This window comes from Mercurialis annua, linkage group LG3 (genome assembly GCF_937616625.2).
Source record: "Mercurialis annua linkage group LG3, ddMerAnnu1.2, whole genome shotgun sequence".
NCBI classification, from domain to species: Eukaryota; Viridiplantae; Streptophyta; class Magnoliopsida; order Malpighiales; family Euphorbiaceae; genus Mercurialis; species Mercurialis annua.
The window spans coordinates 1512035-1530100 of record NC_065572.1 but is presented as its reverse complement, the minus strand read 5'-3'; the positions used below and the strand labels follow the sequence as shown (position 1 = coordinate 1530100).

At 30.8% G+C, this 18066-nt stretch overlaps 3 protein-coding genes across 3 annotated transcripts; 2 read left to right on the top strand and 1 right to left on the bottom strand.

Moving 5' to 3' along the window:
- Window positions 1-760: 760 nt before the first annotated feature.
- LOC126675454 (uncharacterized) lies at window positions 761-3190 on the top strand. The gene is made up of 5 exons (XM_050370094.1): window positions 761-1058; window positions 1233-1434; window positions 1528-1596; window positions 1710-1842; window positions 2181-3190. Exons 1-5 carry the CDS (start codon window positions 830-832, stop codon window positions 2808-2810), a joined length of 1263 nt encoding a protein of 420 aa, XP_050226051.1. The 5' UTR covers window positions 761-829; the 3' UTR covers window positions 2811-3190.
- Window positions 3191-11027: 7837 nt separating this feature from the next.
- Window positions 11028-12344, top strand: LOC126675397 (nicotianamine synthase). Its single transcript, XM_050370036.2, has one exon. It carries the CDS (start codon window positions 11132-11134, stop codon window positions 12098-12100), a length of 969 nt encoding a protein of 322 aa, XP_050225993.1. The 5' UTR covers window positions 11028-11131; the 3' UTR covers window positions 12101-12344.
- Window positions 12345-14710: 2366 nt separating this feature from the next.
- LOC126671542 (homeobox protein knotted-1-like 1) lies at window positions 14711-17737 on the bottom strand. The gene is made up of 5 exons (XM_050365318.2): window positions 17390-17737; window positions 17152-17265; window positions 16350-16494; window positions 15586-15836; window positions 14711-15331 (listed from the first exon to the last, which is right to left on the bottom strand). The coding sequence occupies exons 1-5, from the start codon at window positions 17612-17614 to the stop codon at window positions 15167-15169; spliced, it is 900 nt and encodes a 299-aa protein (XP_050221275.1). The 5' UTR covers window positions 17615-17737; the 3' UTR covers window positions 14711-15166.
- Window positions 17738-18066: the final 329 nt, after the last annotated feature.

The following is an 18066-nucleotide window of genomic DNA, read 5'->3' as shown; positions in this document are numbered from 1 at the left end:
TCTTCTTTTTTTCTTTCTCTTGGCAATAGGAAATGAGATACTACTCTTTAACAAGTGCTCTTTTATGTTGCACAAAAATGGAAATTGGTAGGTTAAATTATTTTTGAAAAAATATAAGAATGAACATGTGGAAGAAATGTGTAACAAATAAAAATATAAATTTATAAATATTAAAAATCTTTATATTTTATTTGGATATATCCATGAAAAATTTATATGAAAATTTATTTATGAAATATATTTCATGGAAATAATTACCATATATAATGGAAAGTTAAGTTTGTAACAAAAAATAATGAGTTATTTGCACATAATATGATAACATTTCACGTTTGTAACGATTAAAGTGTAACTTTAAAACTTGGCAGAATTAAGGTCTGGCTTTTTCATTTTTTGGCATTTTTTAGCTCTAAAGCATTTTTTCTACATCGAACGTTATCGTTTTGGCAGTTTTTAATGACTGAACCAACATTAAAGTTGAATAATGACTTTGGACCGTAAAATGTTTAAAAAAAATAGAATGTAAATTTATTTACACAGATTAATCTTTTCCATACAAAAATTATTATTATTTTGGTAAATAATTTTTATAATCATACATTAATATGTAAAGTTCAACCTTTTTAAATTATAATTATTCCTTTTAGTATTTTAAGTTTGTTGAAAATATCCTTCTTAGTATTTTTGAGTTTTTTTTTCATACTAGTATTTTTAAATTTAAAGACCAAATAACATTTTCCCAAATTTCTCCTTGTTAAAGTTAAACCCTAGTATACTTCCAATCAAAAACCCTAATCTCTGCTTCTCCCCCTCTTCTTCTCGTGGTCCAATGGCAGAGCAATCTTCACAATCTCCGCAAAACCCTAAACAGAAAAAACAGACAGTCTGCGAAGAATGTAAAGAGAATCCATCAAAATACAAATGCCCAGGCTGCTCTCTCCATTCATGCAGCCTCCCCTGTGTCAAAGCTCACAAGCACCGCACTGGCTGCTCCGGTAAACGGAACCAGACTCAATTTGTTCCCTTATCTCAGTTCAATGATCGTATCATCTTATCAGGTATATTAGATTTTCAATCGGAAACTTGGAGTTTCGGATATGAAACTTCATTTTTAATTTGATTAGTTAGAAATTGTACTTTTGAAACATCAACGCCTTATTTATGATCTGCTTCCTATAGTTATTGTCTAATGTAAATGTCATTTGCTTTGTGTTGGTAAATTCGGCTAATAGATTATAATCTACTTGAGGAGACAAAGAGAGTTGCTGAATCTGCGCAGAGGATGAGGGAAAAACTACGGGCGTATGCTCAGTTTAGGTTACCGGCTCATCTTAAGAGTCTGAGAAGTGCTGCTGCTAGTCGGAGAACGAAACTTCTTTTTCTTCCGAGTGGAATGACGAAGAGAGAAAAGAACCAATCCGGCTACAACCAAAGGTTACCATCGTTTTTATATATGCATAAAGTAAACTTCTGTATTTGTACTGTTATTTGCATGTTGATGCTAAACCGAACATCCATTTGTTTCAGGAACAAATTTATATCTTGGACAATTGAGTGGCGATTTCACAATACGGAGCTTGTTCTACTTGACCATAGGTAATGTATTTTGCTGTCAACGGGTTTTTCTTTTCTTTTATAAATCAGTCTCTTGGAACTTTTATGAAAAGGTAGCAAACACGCTAACAGTTGAAGTGTAATTTTTGCTGCAGAATACATGAAGACAGAAATCTATGTTCCATAATTGAGCAGCATCTTATTCCTGGACCATGGAACCATCAGTTGAAGCAGTTTAGTGAGGAACATCTGGACTCGCTCAAGTTTTTTATACGTAAATATCCCAAGGTAATTTATGTCTATACTACTTCCTGGATATATATGCCAAATTTGCACTGTCATGCAAAATGTTTTTATTTATGATGAGCTGATCCAAACTATCTATCCTTACTAGTTTGGATCGAGATGGATGAATAATGTTTCTTTATTATGTTCTGTTTGGGAATAAGCATCTTATCAGCTGTTCTGACCTAAGCAGATGATTTGTATATGAATCCAACCGGCTTACCAAGTCAATTTTATAATATGGTCCTTTTGACTAATGAGCTGAGAAATTTATTTTATTCATGTGGTTATTATGAATTTGTCGGCCAATTTTCTGAAATACAAGTTTTGTGTTATTTCAGGGACCGAAGTCACCTTTCTGCGAGCTGGACATTAAGGCCCCGCTGAGACAACAGTTAGCCAATATAGTTATTTTAGAATACCCTGTTATTTATGTATTTCTCCCCTCGCACAGTTATGATTTTGAAATTGTCAAAAGCATGCAATCTGTTACTCATAAACCGGATACTCAAAATTCTTTTCATGGTGATCACCCAAACCCAACAGGTACTCCTTTCAAGGAGGAGAAGATAGAAGAAAATAATGGCTCTTCAGATACTCAGGTTTATGATTGCATGAAGAATGTAATATTGAGTCCACCGCGTGAAGTTCCTTGTGAGAATGTGTCTGAGAAATCATTAAATGGTCAATCTGATAGCTCTTTGTTAATGAGCTTGCCAGCGGGCAGCATATCCCATGACAACTCCAAGTGTATAGAATCATTAATGTTTGACGACGTGGACTTTGATTTTGATCAAGACTTGATAGATGCATATTCAGATCTAATCGGACATGTCAGTCCTGATGACTTTTTTAATTTGGAAGGTGAATTTCCCAAGGAAGAGAAAGAAAATGAAAGGAAAGATCTGTCAAGTTGCGGGGCAGTTCCTTTGGTTCAAGAGGAATTAGAAGAAGGGGAAATTGCGGAATAATTGATCTGCAGATTTTGGATTGGACTTGATGTGTAGGGTATGGATCAACCCTTGGTAATACATTTGCCATTCTATATTGAGTATCTCACTTGTTCTATACTACTAGTAGTTGCAACTTGCAAAGCAACATCTGCTGATATTTTTGGGGCAATGACAGATAGATTGTGTTTTCAGCTGCTCTGATACTACTAGTGGTAATGAGGCTGCTTCTGATGACATTATGGCAATGATGATGGATGTCAAGTGTTTTACTACACATGACATGATTGTGGAGCTTCAGGGTATAAGGCACTTGAATGTTCTTTTCGATGTCAATCTTCCAATGTAATTGAACTGTCGAAGATTTAAGATTTTGTTGAAAGGATTAAAGAAATTATAGCTGTTCTGTGTGCTCATTTCGCTTTTCATATTAGGCGACTTTTTAAAGGATTTCTGAGTCCTCTAACCTGTAGGTCTTCCTATTTAGTTGTATAAGTTTTAGACGTTTAAGGTTCAATTTATTTCCATGTTGTGGTCCATCATTGCTTTTGCTTACTAGTGAATATAAATTGCCTCTGGACATCGTGTATAAATTGCTCAAATTTTCAACAGAGTATCTCTTTTACTTAAAACACATCTTGTTCTTAATAGGGCAATGTAGGGGGAAATCAGGATCTAATAATTGCTTTTGGCAATATTTCCTCGGGAATTAGTTTATATTATTGTCTGTTCAGATATACTGAACTTTAAAAAAATGTGTTGGTTTTGCTTTGCTTTTTCCTTTCGCTTGTTTGTTTCTTGCCAATGGTGTTTCAGCCCCTGCTTCTCCCGAGGATCCCTTTCTGTTGAAGCAGGGCCCTCTGAAGCTGTAGCTGCCGTAGATAACCCAACTTCATCTGAAGAGGACGATAATGAGAAGACTCTTCTCAAAGAGATTGAGGATGGGCTTTAGGCAGGCTGATTTGATCAAGGAGATCTTGAGGATCAATGAGTACAACTTGGAGCAATCAGTGTACGACCTCTGGTGTTTCCGAGTGGGGTCCGATTCTTGAAGAGTTGCAGAAGAGGGTTAGGTTTTACGCACACTGAAGATTGTCATTTTCCTTCTCTTATTTGTGGAAGTGAATTTTTCACTTGGGGTTAAATTCTGTTCCGTAATACTATAGATTCTTACAGTTTGTGTTTTATGGTGTGGTTGCAGGGTTTTCAGAATGAAGAGATGAACAGGAAGCTGCTTAAGAAAGATGGAAGTATCAAGGGTGTAGTGATACTCTTGAAGATTATGTTTCTGAGATCTCAGAATTTCTTGTATTGCTTAGAGCGAATACTAATTAACTATACGGCATGGTTAATGGAGTGCATTATTTGATTCAAGTTTTACAAGCAGGAAACCAGTTCATGAAATTTTTGAAAAGATAGCAGCTCGTGAGTATTCTCGCGACTATGAAACTCCTGCATAGTCGAGCTCTGAGGGTTCCGAGGACTCCAGTTTCTACGAAGCTCCGTCTTTTGGAAGTTTGGAATCCAACCTAACAGTTCCAAACTATAGAAATAACATAAATTGCTCTTCTAGTGGCTTCTTTGAACAATGTTTTTTCTTTGTAGATGCGACAATGCAACTTGTAAGAGCTATAGTTGACTTCAGTGAGGAGAAAATAGTGTATAGGACAGTAATAAGATGTACTCCTTTGAAAGTTAACAGAACATATATCATTATCTTTTTACTTGCCGTGTCTCTAGAGAAATTTTTTATTGCTAACATTTTGTCTATTTTACGAATTTTTTTATTATTTATTTGATGATAATAATTGATTTTTGGCCTAACATCACGCTCTCTAACAAACTACATTTACACTTGAAATCGTTCTTAGAACTAAAAATCATGAATTCATATGGAAATACTAATAATTTCTTGAAAGTTGATATGTTCTTTCACACCATGTCTATCAAATGCTAAAATATTGGAGGTCAAGCGTATTGGCCCATATTTCGTACCGCTTCATTTTTATTTTAGTAATCAATTTTTAATATATTTTATTTTAATATATTTTATTTTAATTTCATTTTAGCGGGAAATTTTCATGCTAAATATGCATATGCGGCAAGTTTTCAAACAAATAAATAAAAGAAAAATTCAAATGGAAAAAATAAGCAAAAGCCCGACTAACAAATAGGTATTTTTGGCCTAAAAACTTATGTTTAAATGAAATAAAATTTAATTATTAAAGTGAATTAAATTAATTTTTGATCATAAAATGAAATAAAGACCAGTGAGCTAACTCAAACGCTTACCATTGAATAGCAACTTCTGTTCCGGCTGATATAAAGTTACAACAGATTAAAATCTGCAACGATATAAGCATAAGAGATCGTTAATCAAGTTTTTCTTTCTGACCGAATTTTATTTATTGTTGTATCTATGTCTGACACCTTATGGAGAGATATAATTTGATTATTCTCTTCTCTATTAATATTGTTTTTATCACATCCCATGTTGAATTTGAAAACATTAATCTATATGTTAAATTTTATATTATGATTTTTATGGTTGTAATTTTTTATCTTTAATGGATTTTATTTTTAGAAAAAAAGTAAATAAAGAGTTATAATTGACACATTCGAATCTTAAGTATGGCACATGGTGTCGTGTGGCTATCACAATTTAATTTTGCTTCATTTACAACCAACCAATATGCAATTGCTCCACTACTATAAGTACTACCAACACTTGTTTAAATACTTTCTTTCTTCTGCTGCTTTATTTAAATATGGATGTAATCATTTCCTTTATTCCTTATCATGACATTAGCCATGCCACCAACATATAAATATATTTTTAAGAATTGTGTACCTATCAATAATAGTAAATCAGAAATTTAATGTTTATGATAAAATTAAAGAAACTAAACTAAGCATAAATTGCAATAGTTCAATGGGGCAAATTCAAGTAACTAGAAATAATCATGGAAAAGGGAGGCAAATCAAATAATTTGTTAAGCGTAAAAATAACAACTTTTATACAAAGATGACGACAGACCACTTCTTGAAAAAAGCTATTCCAATTTCAATGTCGAGCAGTCGCGTAGGTCCTCTTGTTGAGTGGCCAAATTGGCTATAAAAAGAATCATATTTATAAAGCAAACCACTTAAATAATGTTTTTCGTCATAGTGTCTACATAGTTTTAGAGATGTAGTATTTTTTAACGCAATTTTCAACACTATTTCTTCAAGTGCACATGTAGGAGTGTGTAAAAAATCAAATCAAATAGTAAAACCGAACCGAACTGAAATTGTGATAATGGTTCAGTTTGTATTTGCATAAAAATTTGTTTTTTCTCTTCAATTTGGTTTAGGCGTTTTGAAAATCGAAATAACCGAAAAACCAAATAAAAAAATGATTATAAATACATATAGTTGTGCCTTTTAGTCTTTAATATTTAATTTATAACTAATAAAAAAGTTAATAAGTTTTATATAATAGATAAATATACTAATAAAGATACATAGAAAAAAAAAACTAGAAAATACTCTATTTAATATTTAAATTTATTTTAAAATAAAAAAATTAATAAAAATTAATTTCAATCCGAACCAAACCGAACTAAAAAATCCTATTTGGTTCAATGTGATTTGAACCTAAAGTTCAATTTGGTTTTTAAAAATTTAACAAACTTCAATTGGGCGGTTTCAGCCGATTTCAAACCGAACCAAATCGCACCGACCAATGCACATGCCTATCTGTTATTGCAGCTTACAAATGTGATTAATGAAAATTTCAATTTTTGGTCAAACCAAAATACTTATATTCGGTCAAGTTTAGTTTTAAAATACTTTCAGCCAATTGATTCTAGGCCTAATGTCTTAAAAAACCCCGACCTTTTAGCCCTTTTTCAATCATACCCTGACGTTGAAAATTTGTCAATTTTACCCTATTTTGCATTTTTGTGTTTCAATTGTACCCTGAAAAATTAAATTAACGTCTTTTGCGTTTGGAAATTTGTTTAAAAAATTCTCCATGCCTCGCATATATTGATTGTATATTTTTAAAATTTATTTAAATTTAGTTAAATTAATTAAGAATTTAAACTAGTGTTAATTTGATTATGGTTTTTAGTTCGTTTTTAAAAATAAAGGACTTATTTGTACTTTTTTGAATAAAAAATAGTTTAATTTCATGTTTAGACTTAATTAATTGAATGATTTCATCATTTAAGTAAAAAAATTAACAAAAATTAAAATATTGGGGTACAATTGAAAATGGAAAATTCAAAAGTGGGTAAAATTGACAAATTTTCAACGTCGGGGTGGAATTGAAAAAAAGTTTAAAGGTGAGGGTTTTTTGAGTGATTAGGCCTTGATTCTATTACTGAAAAAAATCGACCAGTTATAAATTTTGGATTGAATCGGCGACTGAATACATACTCCTAGTCAAAAGCAATGAATTTCTATTTAATTTTTGCTTTGAAGGGACAAAAGCATGAGCTTTTAAAAGCAAGCAAGAGCGATTGCCATCAATTTGAAAAAGAGATTGCTAAATCTGATACCATTAAATTTGAGAGGAAGAGATCAAAATAGCAATAAGAACAAGAAATGCATCACTTTCTTATCTCAATAGATAAAAGAGGAGCATTAATTATATTTCAATGAACAAGAAAAAAAGAGGGAATTTCATGAAATGTCAACATAATAGTCATCTAAATTGGCTATCCAATTTATGTAAGGACACATATATATTACTATTTGTCTATTTACATAATTGAAGAATCAAGAGTTGAAATTTGACTATTAAAAACTAAATCAAGGAGTAGAAGAAAGTACTGTTAGTGCCAAAAACATCTTTTCATTGCATGTCATTTTATGTTTAGCGTCTGACAAAATTTTCTAACATCAATGGACCCACAAATCAAGCTAATAGTTACTCCATAATAGTTCATATGATATGAATAATAACCCATAAATTTTGAGATGCCCCTTGACTTGCTGATATTATTAATGGCAAAACTCATATTTGAATTGATGTATTATCACATTTATTTTGAATTGTGTTTATCCACTATAATTTATATACATCGAGTTCTTAGACTTTTAATTCTATAAAATTAAACATTTCCACACAGATAGTGATAACCATGTCAAGCTAAACAGAAAAAAAAAACCCGACCAGACTTACTTTCAACAAAAATAAAAGTGTAAATACTCATTCAAAAAGTTAAATAAAAAACGAATAAATATTTATCCCAATTTCGCACTTACCGTGCATAGAAAACAACTACTTCATAGCAATGATGGAGGCCTGGAGGGCCTAATGTCTATAAAATTAAAAGTGTAAGAATCCAATGTTGACAAATAAAAATAAAAGGACTTAATTCAAAAAAATATAATAATGTAGGGACCCAAATATTGTGTTTTGTCTATAATTAATCAATAATTACTATACTGCTTTTTTTTTTTATTTTTTTAAGACGTTCAATCTATTAACAAAAAAATTATGAAAGTCTAATGTATCAATTATAAATTATAAAAAGTTGGTTTAACAAGTAAACAAAAAGAACTAATTGTAAATCATTTTTAACAATTTTATTTTTATTTACCTTTATTTGTGTTTAATTTTTTTTCATGTGTCTTTAAGTATCTATACTTGTTTATTTTAAAATTTCAAACTTATCTTTCAACAACTATTTTAGTTTGACCTAGATATTTGCCACTTTCACCAATTTAACCAAATTTTTTAATTTTAGTAATTATAGCTTGATTTAAATGATTTTACTTTAATTTTAGCCTTTAACAAAAAAATAATATTTTTACTTTAATGGTAATAAAACTCTATTAACTCACAATATTCAAAATCCTAAATAAGCTATATATGTTTGATAATAGAGTGTTATTCTTCCTTTATAGTTATCAAAAGGACGAATAAAGAACTTAGCAAGGAAATAACCTCTAATATTTTAATGGGAGTGAAGCCAACTGAATATTCTGTCTTTGATGTGAGATAGAAAACAAAAAACAAAATTGTGACAAAGCTAAATGTGAAACGAGAGATCCTAGCTGTTAACATCAGAGAAGTTCCGTAAAAGATTAAAAAAATAGTATAAAAAATATGAATATGTGTTACTAGAATATCATTGAGTTCATTATAGTTTCTCTTAATGAATTGCATTGTTGTTGTTTCGTACAAGAAACTCATGAGTTAGTAAACAAAACATTTTAGCTTAGTGTGAAACTAGAAACATTATAAGAAGTTGGCAAAATGTAGATATCTATCCACTATTTTAACATGTTTGTCAATATATTATTTATGTATTTAAAATCGTATCACATTTACTATTATTTTTTTGACCTTCGCCAAATATATCACAATTAATTTAGATGTGATGTAGTATATGTATACCTTATTAGCTCTAAATAAGTTGGGATATTGCAAAGGTCGAAAAGATAATGATATATGTGTCACGATTTTTAAAAAATGATATATTTTGACAAAATGGCTAAAGTTATTGGTTGATAAATATATTTTACATTAAAAGATTCCTACTATTAAATTTGTTACTATCAAGCATAACTTATTAATTTACGTTTGCCAATTTTTCATTATATTAGTGTATCTTTGGAATTTCAATCCTATTTAGTGGCATTAGCTAACCTTTTTTTTTTTATGAATAAGAATGTATCAAGAATTCAAAATACAATCGGGGTTCCTAAAGACATCCATAAATGAGTAACAAGATGAAAGGTTTAACATTTAAACACAAAAACTAACTTTCTTTGAACTAGGAATAAAAAGGAAACTTAGCCTATTGTGTCAGGTCAGACAATTTGTGGTTAACTGAACTTTCAAGTTATTAGGGAATACTAAACATCAATTTATTTTCTTAAGGTAACTAAACTTTAACTTTTATTTCATATCGTTGTTTTTTTTAATTTTATTGATGTGACTATCTAAATTAAAAATATTTATCACGTATCAAGAGTTATCAAATTTAAATATTTTATTTAAAAATGTATACTAGCTTATATGATGTATAATTGAATTGTTAACGTTGCACATATTCTCTAAATATTCTAATTCAGATGGTCACATCCGCAAAATTAAATCGGAAATACTTTTATGAAATAAAAGTACATGAAGTTATGTAAATGACCCGCAAGAACAATCTAATTTTGACTAGTTTGGAGAATGACTTTATGTCAATAATGTGACAAAAAAATAACTTAGCTGATAGTGCAATTATATGACCAAACTAGAGACGTGCACTTATCTACAACAGTAACAGGAAAAGTTCCAAAAAAATGTTGTCATATTTAATTAACTGCTTAAGTTCACCTATTATTAACAAGTCGATGAGGATTAAACTTTAATGCCTCATTGGCATATTGTAATGCTGAGACATAAATTTATCGCATTGGGATCACAAGTTTAACACATCTACCAAGGAAAATCATCTTTTCAAGCTATAAACCCTAATTCACCATGATAGTCTTAAAAAACTTCTCATTTATTTCCTATCCATTTATATAGTTTAACATGCAAGGCTATTTTCCATCAAAAAATAAATAAAAACATGCAAGGCTATTAGTAAAATAGAATACAAAACATGATTATAAGAACACAACATATATGGGTCCTAAATAGATTATGTCTGTCACGATTATACAAATGCAACATAATTATATATAAAATCCAACCACAACATGTTTATAAAATGAATTTTACGACACAGTACGCACAACATGTTTAATTGAATTTATTATTAAATTAATCTATTTAATATAAAACATCTATACCTATTTAATTATTAAATAATATATAAAATTATTTACTATAATAAAAATAATATTAGCAATATATATTAAAATAAATAATATTGTAATTATATAAAATACAATAAATATAACTATAATTAAGAATTAAATAAATTTTTAAAATAAATAATATTTAATTAAAAGTACTTAATTGTGTTTAAACAGAAAACATGTCTAATAACCTGTATCAATACAAATTAATCGTGTAAAAATTTATTGATTTGTTTATGACACAAACCTATTTACATCAAATCTAAATTCATTTAATTATGTATCTTGTGTATCATTTAATCGTGCAATGTCTTAAATTATGAGATCTAAGTAAGACAGACAAAGACGGTAATATAATATTTCAGTAAAATATTAAAAAAAAAGACCAAACCTCCTTATAGGGTGGCCCACAAATGCCCATAAATAATGACCTCATGGATGGCTTCTCCCAAGATGTGAAGAAAGGATTTGTTCTCAATACCTTACAGAAAGGTCCTTGTTCTTCCAAAAACAGCCGTTGTTTACTAAACACAACTCATAGTGTCGACATGGTTTGCCAAGAAGAGCTCTTGATACAGAAAGTCTGCGATTTGTATAATCAAATCGCAAGCCTTGAAACACTCAAACCATCCAAAAATGTCGACATGCTTTTCACAAACCTTGTTCTCACGTGCATGCCTCCAAACCCTATTGATGTTAACAAGCTATGCAAGAAAATCCAAGAAATGAGATCTAAACTCATTAGACTATGTGGAGAAGCTGAAGGTCATTTAGAGACTCATTTCTCTTCACTCTTAGCCTCTTTTGAAAACCCTCTGGACCATCTTAACTTATTTCCTTATTATTCAAACTATCTTAAGCTTAGCCTACTTGAGTTCAATATCCTTAGTCAACATCACCCTCAAATTCCTAACCAAATTGCTTTTATTGGTTCTGGTCCTCTTCCTCTGACTTCGATTGTGTTAGCTTGTAAACATCTTACTACAACCACTTTCCATAACTATGACATTGACCGGGCAGCGAATTCGAATGCGATTCGCTTGGTCGAATCCGATCCTGACTTGTCTAAGAGAATGTTGTTTCACACAGCTGATGTGATGAGTGTTGAGAATGGACTAAAAGAGTTTGATGTAGTTTTCTTGGCGGCTCTAGTTGGAATGGATAAGGAGGAGAAGATTAAAGTGATTCATCATTTGGCTAAATATATGGCTCCTGGTGCTATTCTAATGCTAAGGAGTGCTCATGGTGCTAGGGCTTTTCTCTATCCTGTGGTGGATCCTTGTGATCTCCGAGGATTCGAAGTTCTTTCTGTGTTTCATCCGACTGATGAGGTGATCAATTCAGTTGTTATCGCTCGTAAACATCAAGTCCCTATACAATCTATTGATCAGCAAGGTATTGTCCCTAACATATTTCTTCCTAGCAAGTGCTCGGAGATTCAAGGTTTTAATCCACTTAAGGCCCTTAACCATGGAAATATGATTGAGGAATTTGCCATCGAGGAACAACTCTCATAAACTTTCTATCCCTTAGTCTCTTAATTTCTTCTATTTTCTAGATAACTATCCTATAATATGCGATCATCCGCATAGAAATTGGATCTTGAAATTTCGTCTTGTATGCTTATTATGATGAATTTTTAACATATCTATTGTTATTTCATCACATAACAAATCATGTACTATTGTGACTTCCTCCGTGTTTATTATGTCTTTATTATATTTAACTTCTGGTGAGAATAAACATCCTCATATATTTAAACTTGTGTTTCTAACATTTCTTAGCTATTCATTATAAGTTGAAACTTTTAATTTGATGACTTTAACATCTAATTATCTAAATGCATAATATAAGCGAAAAGCATGTCAATTAGCATACTTTTTAGTTCATAGTTCATCATCTTTTATGCTTAAAAATTCATTGGGTACATGTTCTAACAATATATTATTGGGTGATGTATGTGAAATGGGGTTAGCTAAAACTTTATCGTAGCAAAGAAAACGATAATGCTATAGGGAGAATAAAACTGATTGAATGAGACACATTTCTTGTTGGATTATACCTATAAAAATGTCGTTACATAACATGTAGGCCATATCATATATCATACTATCACTTTAAAGAGCAACTGTCAGTTTGTCCTTATGCAATCAGTTGATACATAAAGGTAGATTGTTGTTCATAATTTTTGTTTGTGCCTTCAATTCCATATCTTCAACTAGTTTTGGTTTCTACCCAAGACAAAAAAAGAAGTTGGGTATTAAACTCTTGAGATTACCGAATTTTCATTTAATTTCAATTTGGTCACTTAACTTTAATTTGTTTCTTTTTAGTGACTGGACTTTAATTTCTCTTACACCTGTAGTCACTCCAAATCAAGCTGAATTCACTTATATGACAATCAGCTAGGATACCACATCATAGTCATAGCACAACCACATCCCTTATTGACTAACATGTAAGCAAAATTAAGTCTAAATTGAGGGAGTGACCATATATTGTAAGAGAAATTAAAGTTTAGTTTTAGAACAGAAACAAATTAAAATTTATAATTAAATTTAGATGAAAGTTTAGTGACTTTACCAAGAAAGTTATGGTAATTAGCATAAGGAATGAACCTATGAGTCAAAACTCCACGAGCTATGGGATAGAATGCTTGTGGTTATATTTTATTAAAAAAGTAAGCAAATTAAACATAATTTGTTTTTTTAATAGTATTATAAAATGGACATGCTAATTAATTAATAATTCAATACTAAAATGTTAGCACAGGAAACCTAGATTTCTGATCCAAATCTATGTTGATCAAGCCTAGACAAGGAAGATTATCTTATTGTATAGCTAAATCATTGATTCCAAATCAACAATACATTTTTATCTACAAAAATCGTCATAGAATTATATAATCGCAACATAAACAATAATATAATTACGTTAACTTGATCAGTAACAAATATAGCATTGATTGTGAAACACATACGTAATAAATCTGCAGATCGTTAATTTCACAATTCTGACAGTTAAAAATATAAAGCGTACCTGAATCAACGTTCGTATAGAGTTAATTTCGGTTTGATTTGCATCTCTGTAGCAGATGATCCGATAATAAGCCATTGATCAAAACTAAAGCAGATGCAAAATCAAGCTTGTTCCGATTGAATAATGATGATCGATTTATATCTCTGGATACTAAAAGATAATGCGATCCACAACAGCCGGTTTTTGAACTCTCTCTCGATATTCATCGAATAGGTTCCTGAAGTGATCAATGGCGGGCTGAGACGTAACCGCCATTGATCATCCAATAGGTTTCGCGCCTTCATTTGAAACGATGCCGTTGTGGTTTTATATGTTCAGTGATTTGTACAAATTTTTGCGACTCCTAAATAAGAGTTTGGGCTTAATTTTACCATCTCGGCCCAATTATAACAAACAATTCAACCAAATCAGGATTTTATTCAATCAATTCCCTAAATTGTTTTAATTTTATTTATATATAATTATTATTAGTGCTTCAATTAGTTTAAAATTATATTTTTCTCATTTATAAACTATTCATATCTTATTTAAATAAACACTAACTTATTACAATTCAATTTCTATTTGATTCTCTAAAAGTATTCATTTTATTTTAAAAAAAAACTACCTCATATTTGGAGCAATTTTCGTTTGTATAAATTTTAAAGTTTCAAAAATAATTCTCTATGTGCTTCATATTCATCACTATTATGTTTTGAACATTAAATCCTTTTTTTTGTTAATTACTAGATAAAAGTTCTTATATTATAAAATTCATTTGAAATTTTAATTAATTTTATTAAAATCTCATGCACGCCTCCGTTACCTTTTGAGAAGTCGGGTAAGGGTACAATTATAAAAATGAATTTAAATATTTAAGTTATATCAAGGATGTTAAATGGGTTGGTGAGGTTATATTTATATAGAGTCGATTCACTTTATTTGTATAATAAGGTTCAACACGAACATGACCTATTTATATAAGGGTTAAATGCAAATTCATACATCAACTTTGACCTAATTTGCAATTACAACATAAACTTTTAAACTTGGCAATGTCGGTAACCAACTTTCATTTCTTGGCAAATTGGTACACCGGCCAATCATAAAACGACAAATGGCGGTTTATTACAATGTCCACGTTAGTGTTTTTTGAGTTTGGTGTATCGATTTGCCAAAAGTGTAAAGTTGGTTACTGACATTGCCAAGTTTTAAAGTTTATGTTGTAATTGCAAATTAGGTCAAAATTGGTGTATGAATTTGCATTTAACCCTTTATATAAACAATTAATCCTAACACAACATAAAATTAAAATGGATGACACCACATTATCTGCCAACCCATTTTGATACCTCTATTCTAGCCTATTAATCTTGTCCTGTGATTTATGTTAACTTCTTGACACCCTAATCTAACCTATTTAAAGCTTGTTAACAACCTACCTTAAATGTGTCGGGTAGGTTGAGTGAGTAAAAATGGACTTTTAGCATCTTTTTATTTAGCTAGCAAGTTTAAATCCAAATTTAATTAAATAAATAGAGTTTAAAGCTAATCTTAAATATGAATTATATAATGTCTGCGAGTGAAGTTGGTGCTGCAATATCTCCCATTAGAGCAAATCTGATATCTTCAGAAGGTTTCCAATGGCGCTTTCGTTGGTTAATAAACCAGTTACTGATTTGCTTTTGATCTAGTCCACTTCTCTCTATTAACTTCACTTTCTCCTCTTCCTGCACATTAAGGAGAAAGAGCGCTCGTGAGAGCACGACTTATACAGAATGTTGCTCAACAGTTATACTATTTGAGTTATAGTTCATATGTCATATGAATTATTATTATCGTCAAAACTTATAGTAATTTCTAATTCTGAAAATAAAAGTTAGTTTATCAAAATATAACAAATTAAATATCGATAACTTCTTTATATAATTCAGTTTTCGCATATTATTTTAACTCGAACATTTCAGACTGTTGAGATTATTACCGTGGGATACGGCCATCGATAATGACTGTTCCACCACTCTAAGAGAACGATTCTTGAGTCCTTGGGTAGATTGCCCTTCTTCTTTTTCTTGAGGAACTCCTTTCTCAAGTTGCTGAGATATCCGCTGTACTTCCGCAAGAGTGTTCCTTTAACATCCGAATCAAGAGCTCGGCCATCAGGAAATTCTTTAGTTTCGGATGCTTCAACCTCGACGCAGCTTAACTCTTCTTCTGAACTCACACCTGCCTCATCTACAACGAGCATGAAAACACGTCGAGATATTTCATCATCAAGTAAAGAAAATGCCGATGCAGGCCGACTTTATTGCATGAACATATAAACTTTGTTAAACAAACAAATAGTGGGTATTAAACTTGAGAGGGTACTGAACTATGCCAAAGTTTCAAAATGGGTATTGAACTTTTTTTTGTTACAAAATGGGTACTGAACTATGAGAAACGTTACAAAATGAGTACTCTCAGCCACTTTTTGCTGACGTGACTTCTTATGTCGTCCAATCAGTGGAGAACACATAGCCGAGAGTACCCATTTTGTAACGTTTTGTATAGTTCAGTACCCATTTTGTAACAAAAAATAGTTCAGTACCCATTTTAAAACTTTTATATAGTTCAGTACCCTCACACGTTTAATACCCAACAAATAGTAGTAGGGTTACCAGTGCCAGTGGCATAATCAAATGTAAATACCACTATATAATAAGCTTCAAAAAGAAAAATAATCAAATTACAGTGAAATAGGGTTACCAGTGGCATAATCAAATGTTTTTGTGATTGTTCCTTTACAAAGATTACTTAATTGAGATTCTATGCAACTGAAGAATGTAGTGGCCTCATCAAATGGCTTGGATACGTCCTCCTTGTATCTATGAAGAACCTCACAGTATGATTCCTTGAAAATCAACAGCAGTTTCAATTCAGTCCCAAATTGCTCCAAGATTTAAATATAATATTCTTAATATGCATTTTGGCCTCACACTATAATAACTCATAATACTAATTTTAGATGAGCATAAGGATTTGTCAGGGGTTAAAACAGTTTGCTCATGCTGCAACATAGGCCTTTTACACTTCGGTAACTAGCGTTTCATTTGCTATATTTTAATAACTTAATTTTTATAATATGTTTTCTAACCCGACTTTGTCACGTAAAACTGTCACATTATTAAATTATAGGAAAAAAAGGACACATGAAGGATGATATTTTGAAAAAAACAACGCGCGAAGGATCATATATTGAAAAACAAATACCGACACATGAAGGATCATAGGTTTCATTGTAAGCGAAACTTCGCCCTAAATGAATGACTAACCTCTAGTTGCAACGAAAATAAAAGTTAAATTGTTAAAATATAACAAATGAAACATTAGTTATCAAAGTGTAAAACATCTAGTTCGGTAACCCCGAAAAAATTTAACCTGGTCTATCATATTCAATGACTTGTTTTATCATTTTTCTTTCCTGAATTTCTCAAGAACCAAACGGATGATAAAAAAAAGCAAACAACGAAATTCAAGAAAATAAATAGTTTGGATTTCGAAAACAAACCATGAACTCATCAAGTTCTAGATCAGCTCCAATCTCACTGCTGTAACTTTTGATTGCGTAGTTTTCTCTTTGTATTTCCTCAAGAAGAGACGCCATTTCTGGTGGTGCACCAACCTTCAACAATCAAGTAAAGTGAAAACATAAAAAAAAAAAAAATTGTCATGCAAAAGCAAGAATAGCATTTGAAAATGCTTGAAATACCATAAAGATAAGACAATAAAAATAATAATTGAAACACCTTTCGGCATGCTTTATAAGCAGAAATTAGGTCAGAATAAAGCGGGTGATTGGCGATCTGGTTCTTGATTAGATCAAACATATCTGAATCAGAATGTTGTGCATGATGTTCGAACTGAACCAAATTAGTTGAACAAGTGAAGTCTTCCTGCTGGAAGTTATGACCGAAGGAAACAAGATTATCCGAACAAGAAACCATATGATCAAACCTATAAAACTCCTCCATGGCATGCAAGGTAAGATAATATATGATATTAATTCATGAAAATAAAAAAATACCCTACTAAAATGAGGCTTATGTAAAATGACCTAAAAAGCATTTAGAATTAGAACAAGGAGTGTTTATCCCATGCATTGGTTGTGCCATGTCATATTTACAACAAGCCAATATGGATTTGCGATAGAGAATTTTTTATTTTTTATTTAATTTTTTTATTATGATTTTTTCCACATGGCTAACGTATCATTGGTTTGTTGCACGAATGACATGCCGCAACGGTTGCGTGCAATAATTTTTCTAGAACAAGAAACTCAAAGCCGAAGAATACTAGTTACTGAATGAAACTAAATTATTGGACCAAACAAGAATAATGAACCAACGAGCAAGCGACGGGCAGCATACGAGCGCTTTTTTTTAAAAAAACAGAAAAAACAAAAACTCCAGCTAGTTAAAAAATC

Excerpts from the sequence above, each read along its gene's own strand:
- LOC126675454 (XM_050370094.1), top strand. The coding sequence starts at position 830 with ATGGCAGAGCAATCTTCACAATCTCCGCAAAACCCTAAACAGAAAAAA. Across the intron at positions 1,435-1,527 it reads CAATCCGGCTACAACCAAAG|GAACAAATTTATATCTTGGA; the intron begins GTTACCATCGTT and ends CATTTGTTTCAG. Across the intron at positions 1,597-1,709 it reads CTTGTTCTACTTGACCATAG|AATACATGAAGACAGAAATC; the intron begins GTAATGTATTTT and ends TTTTTGCTGCAG.
- LOC126675397 (XM_050370036.2), top strand. The coding sequence starts at position 11,132 with ATGGTTTGCCAAGAAGAGCTCTTGATACAGAAAGTCTGCGATTTGTAT.
- LOC126671542 (XM_050365318.2), bottom strand. The coding sequence starts at position 17,614 with ATGGAGGAGTTTTATAGGTTTGATCATATGGTTTCTTGTTCGGATAAT. Across the intron at positions 17,266-17,389 it reads CTTATAAAGCATGCCGAAAG|GTTGGTGCACCACCAGAAAT; the intron begins GTGTTTCAATTA and ends TGATTGTTGAAG. Across the intron at positions 16,495-17,151 it reads TAGAACTTGATGAGTTCATG|GAATCATACTGTGAGGTTCT; the intron begins GTTTGTTTTCGA and ends TTGATTTTCAAG.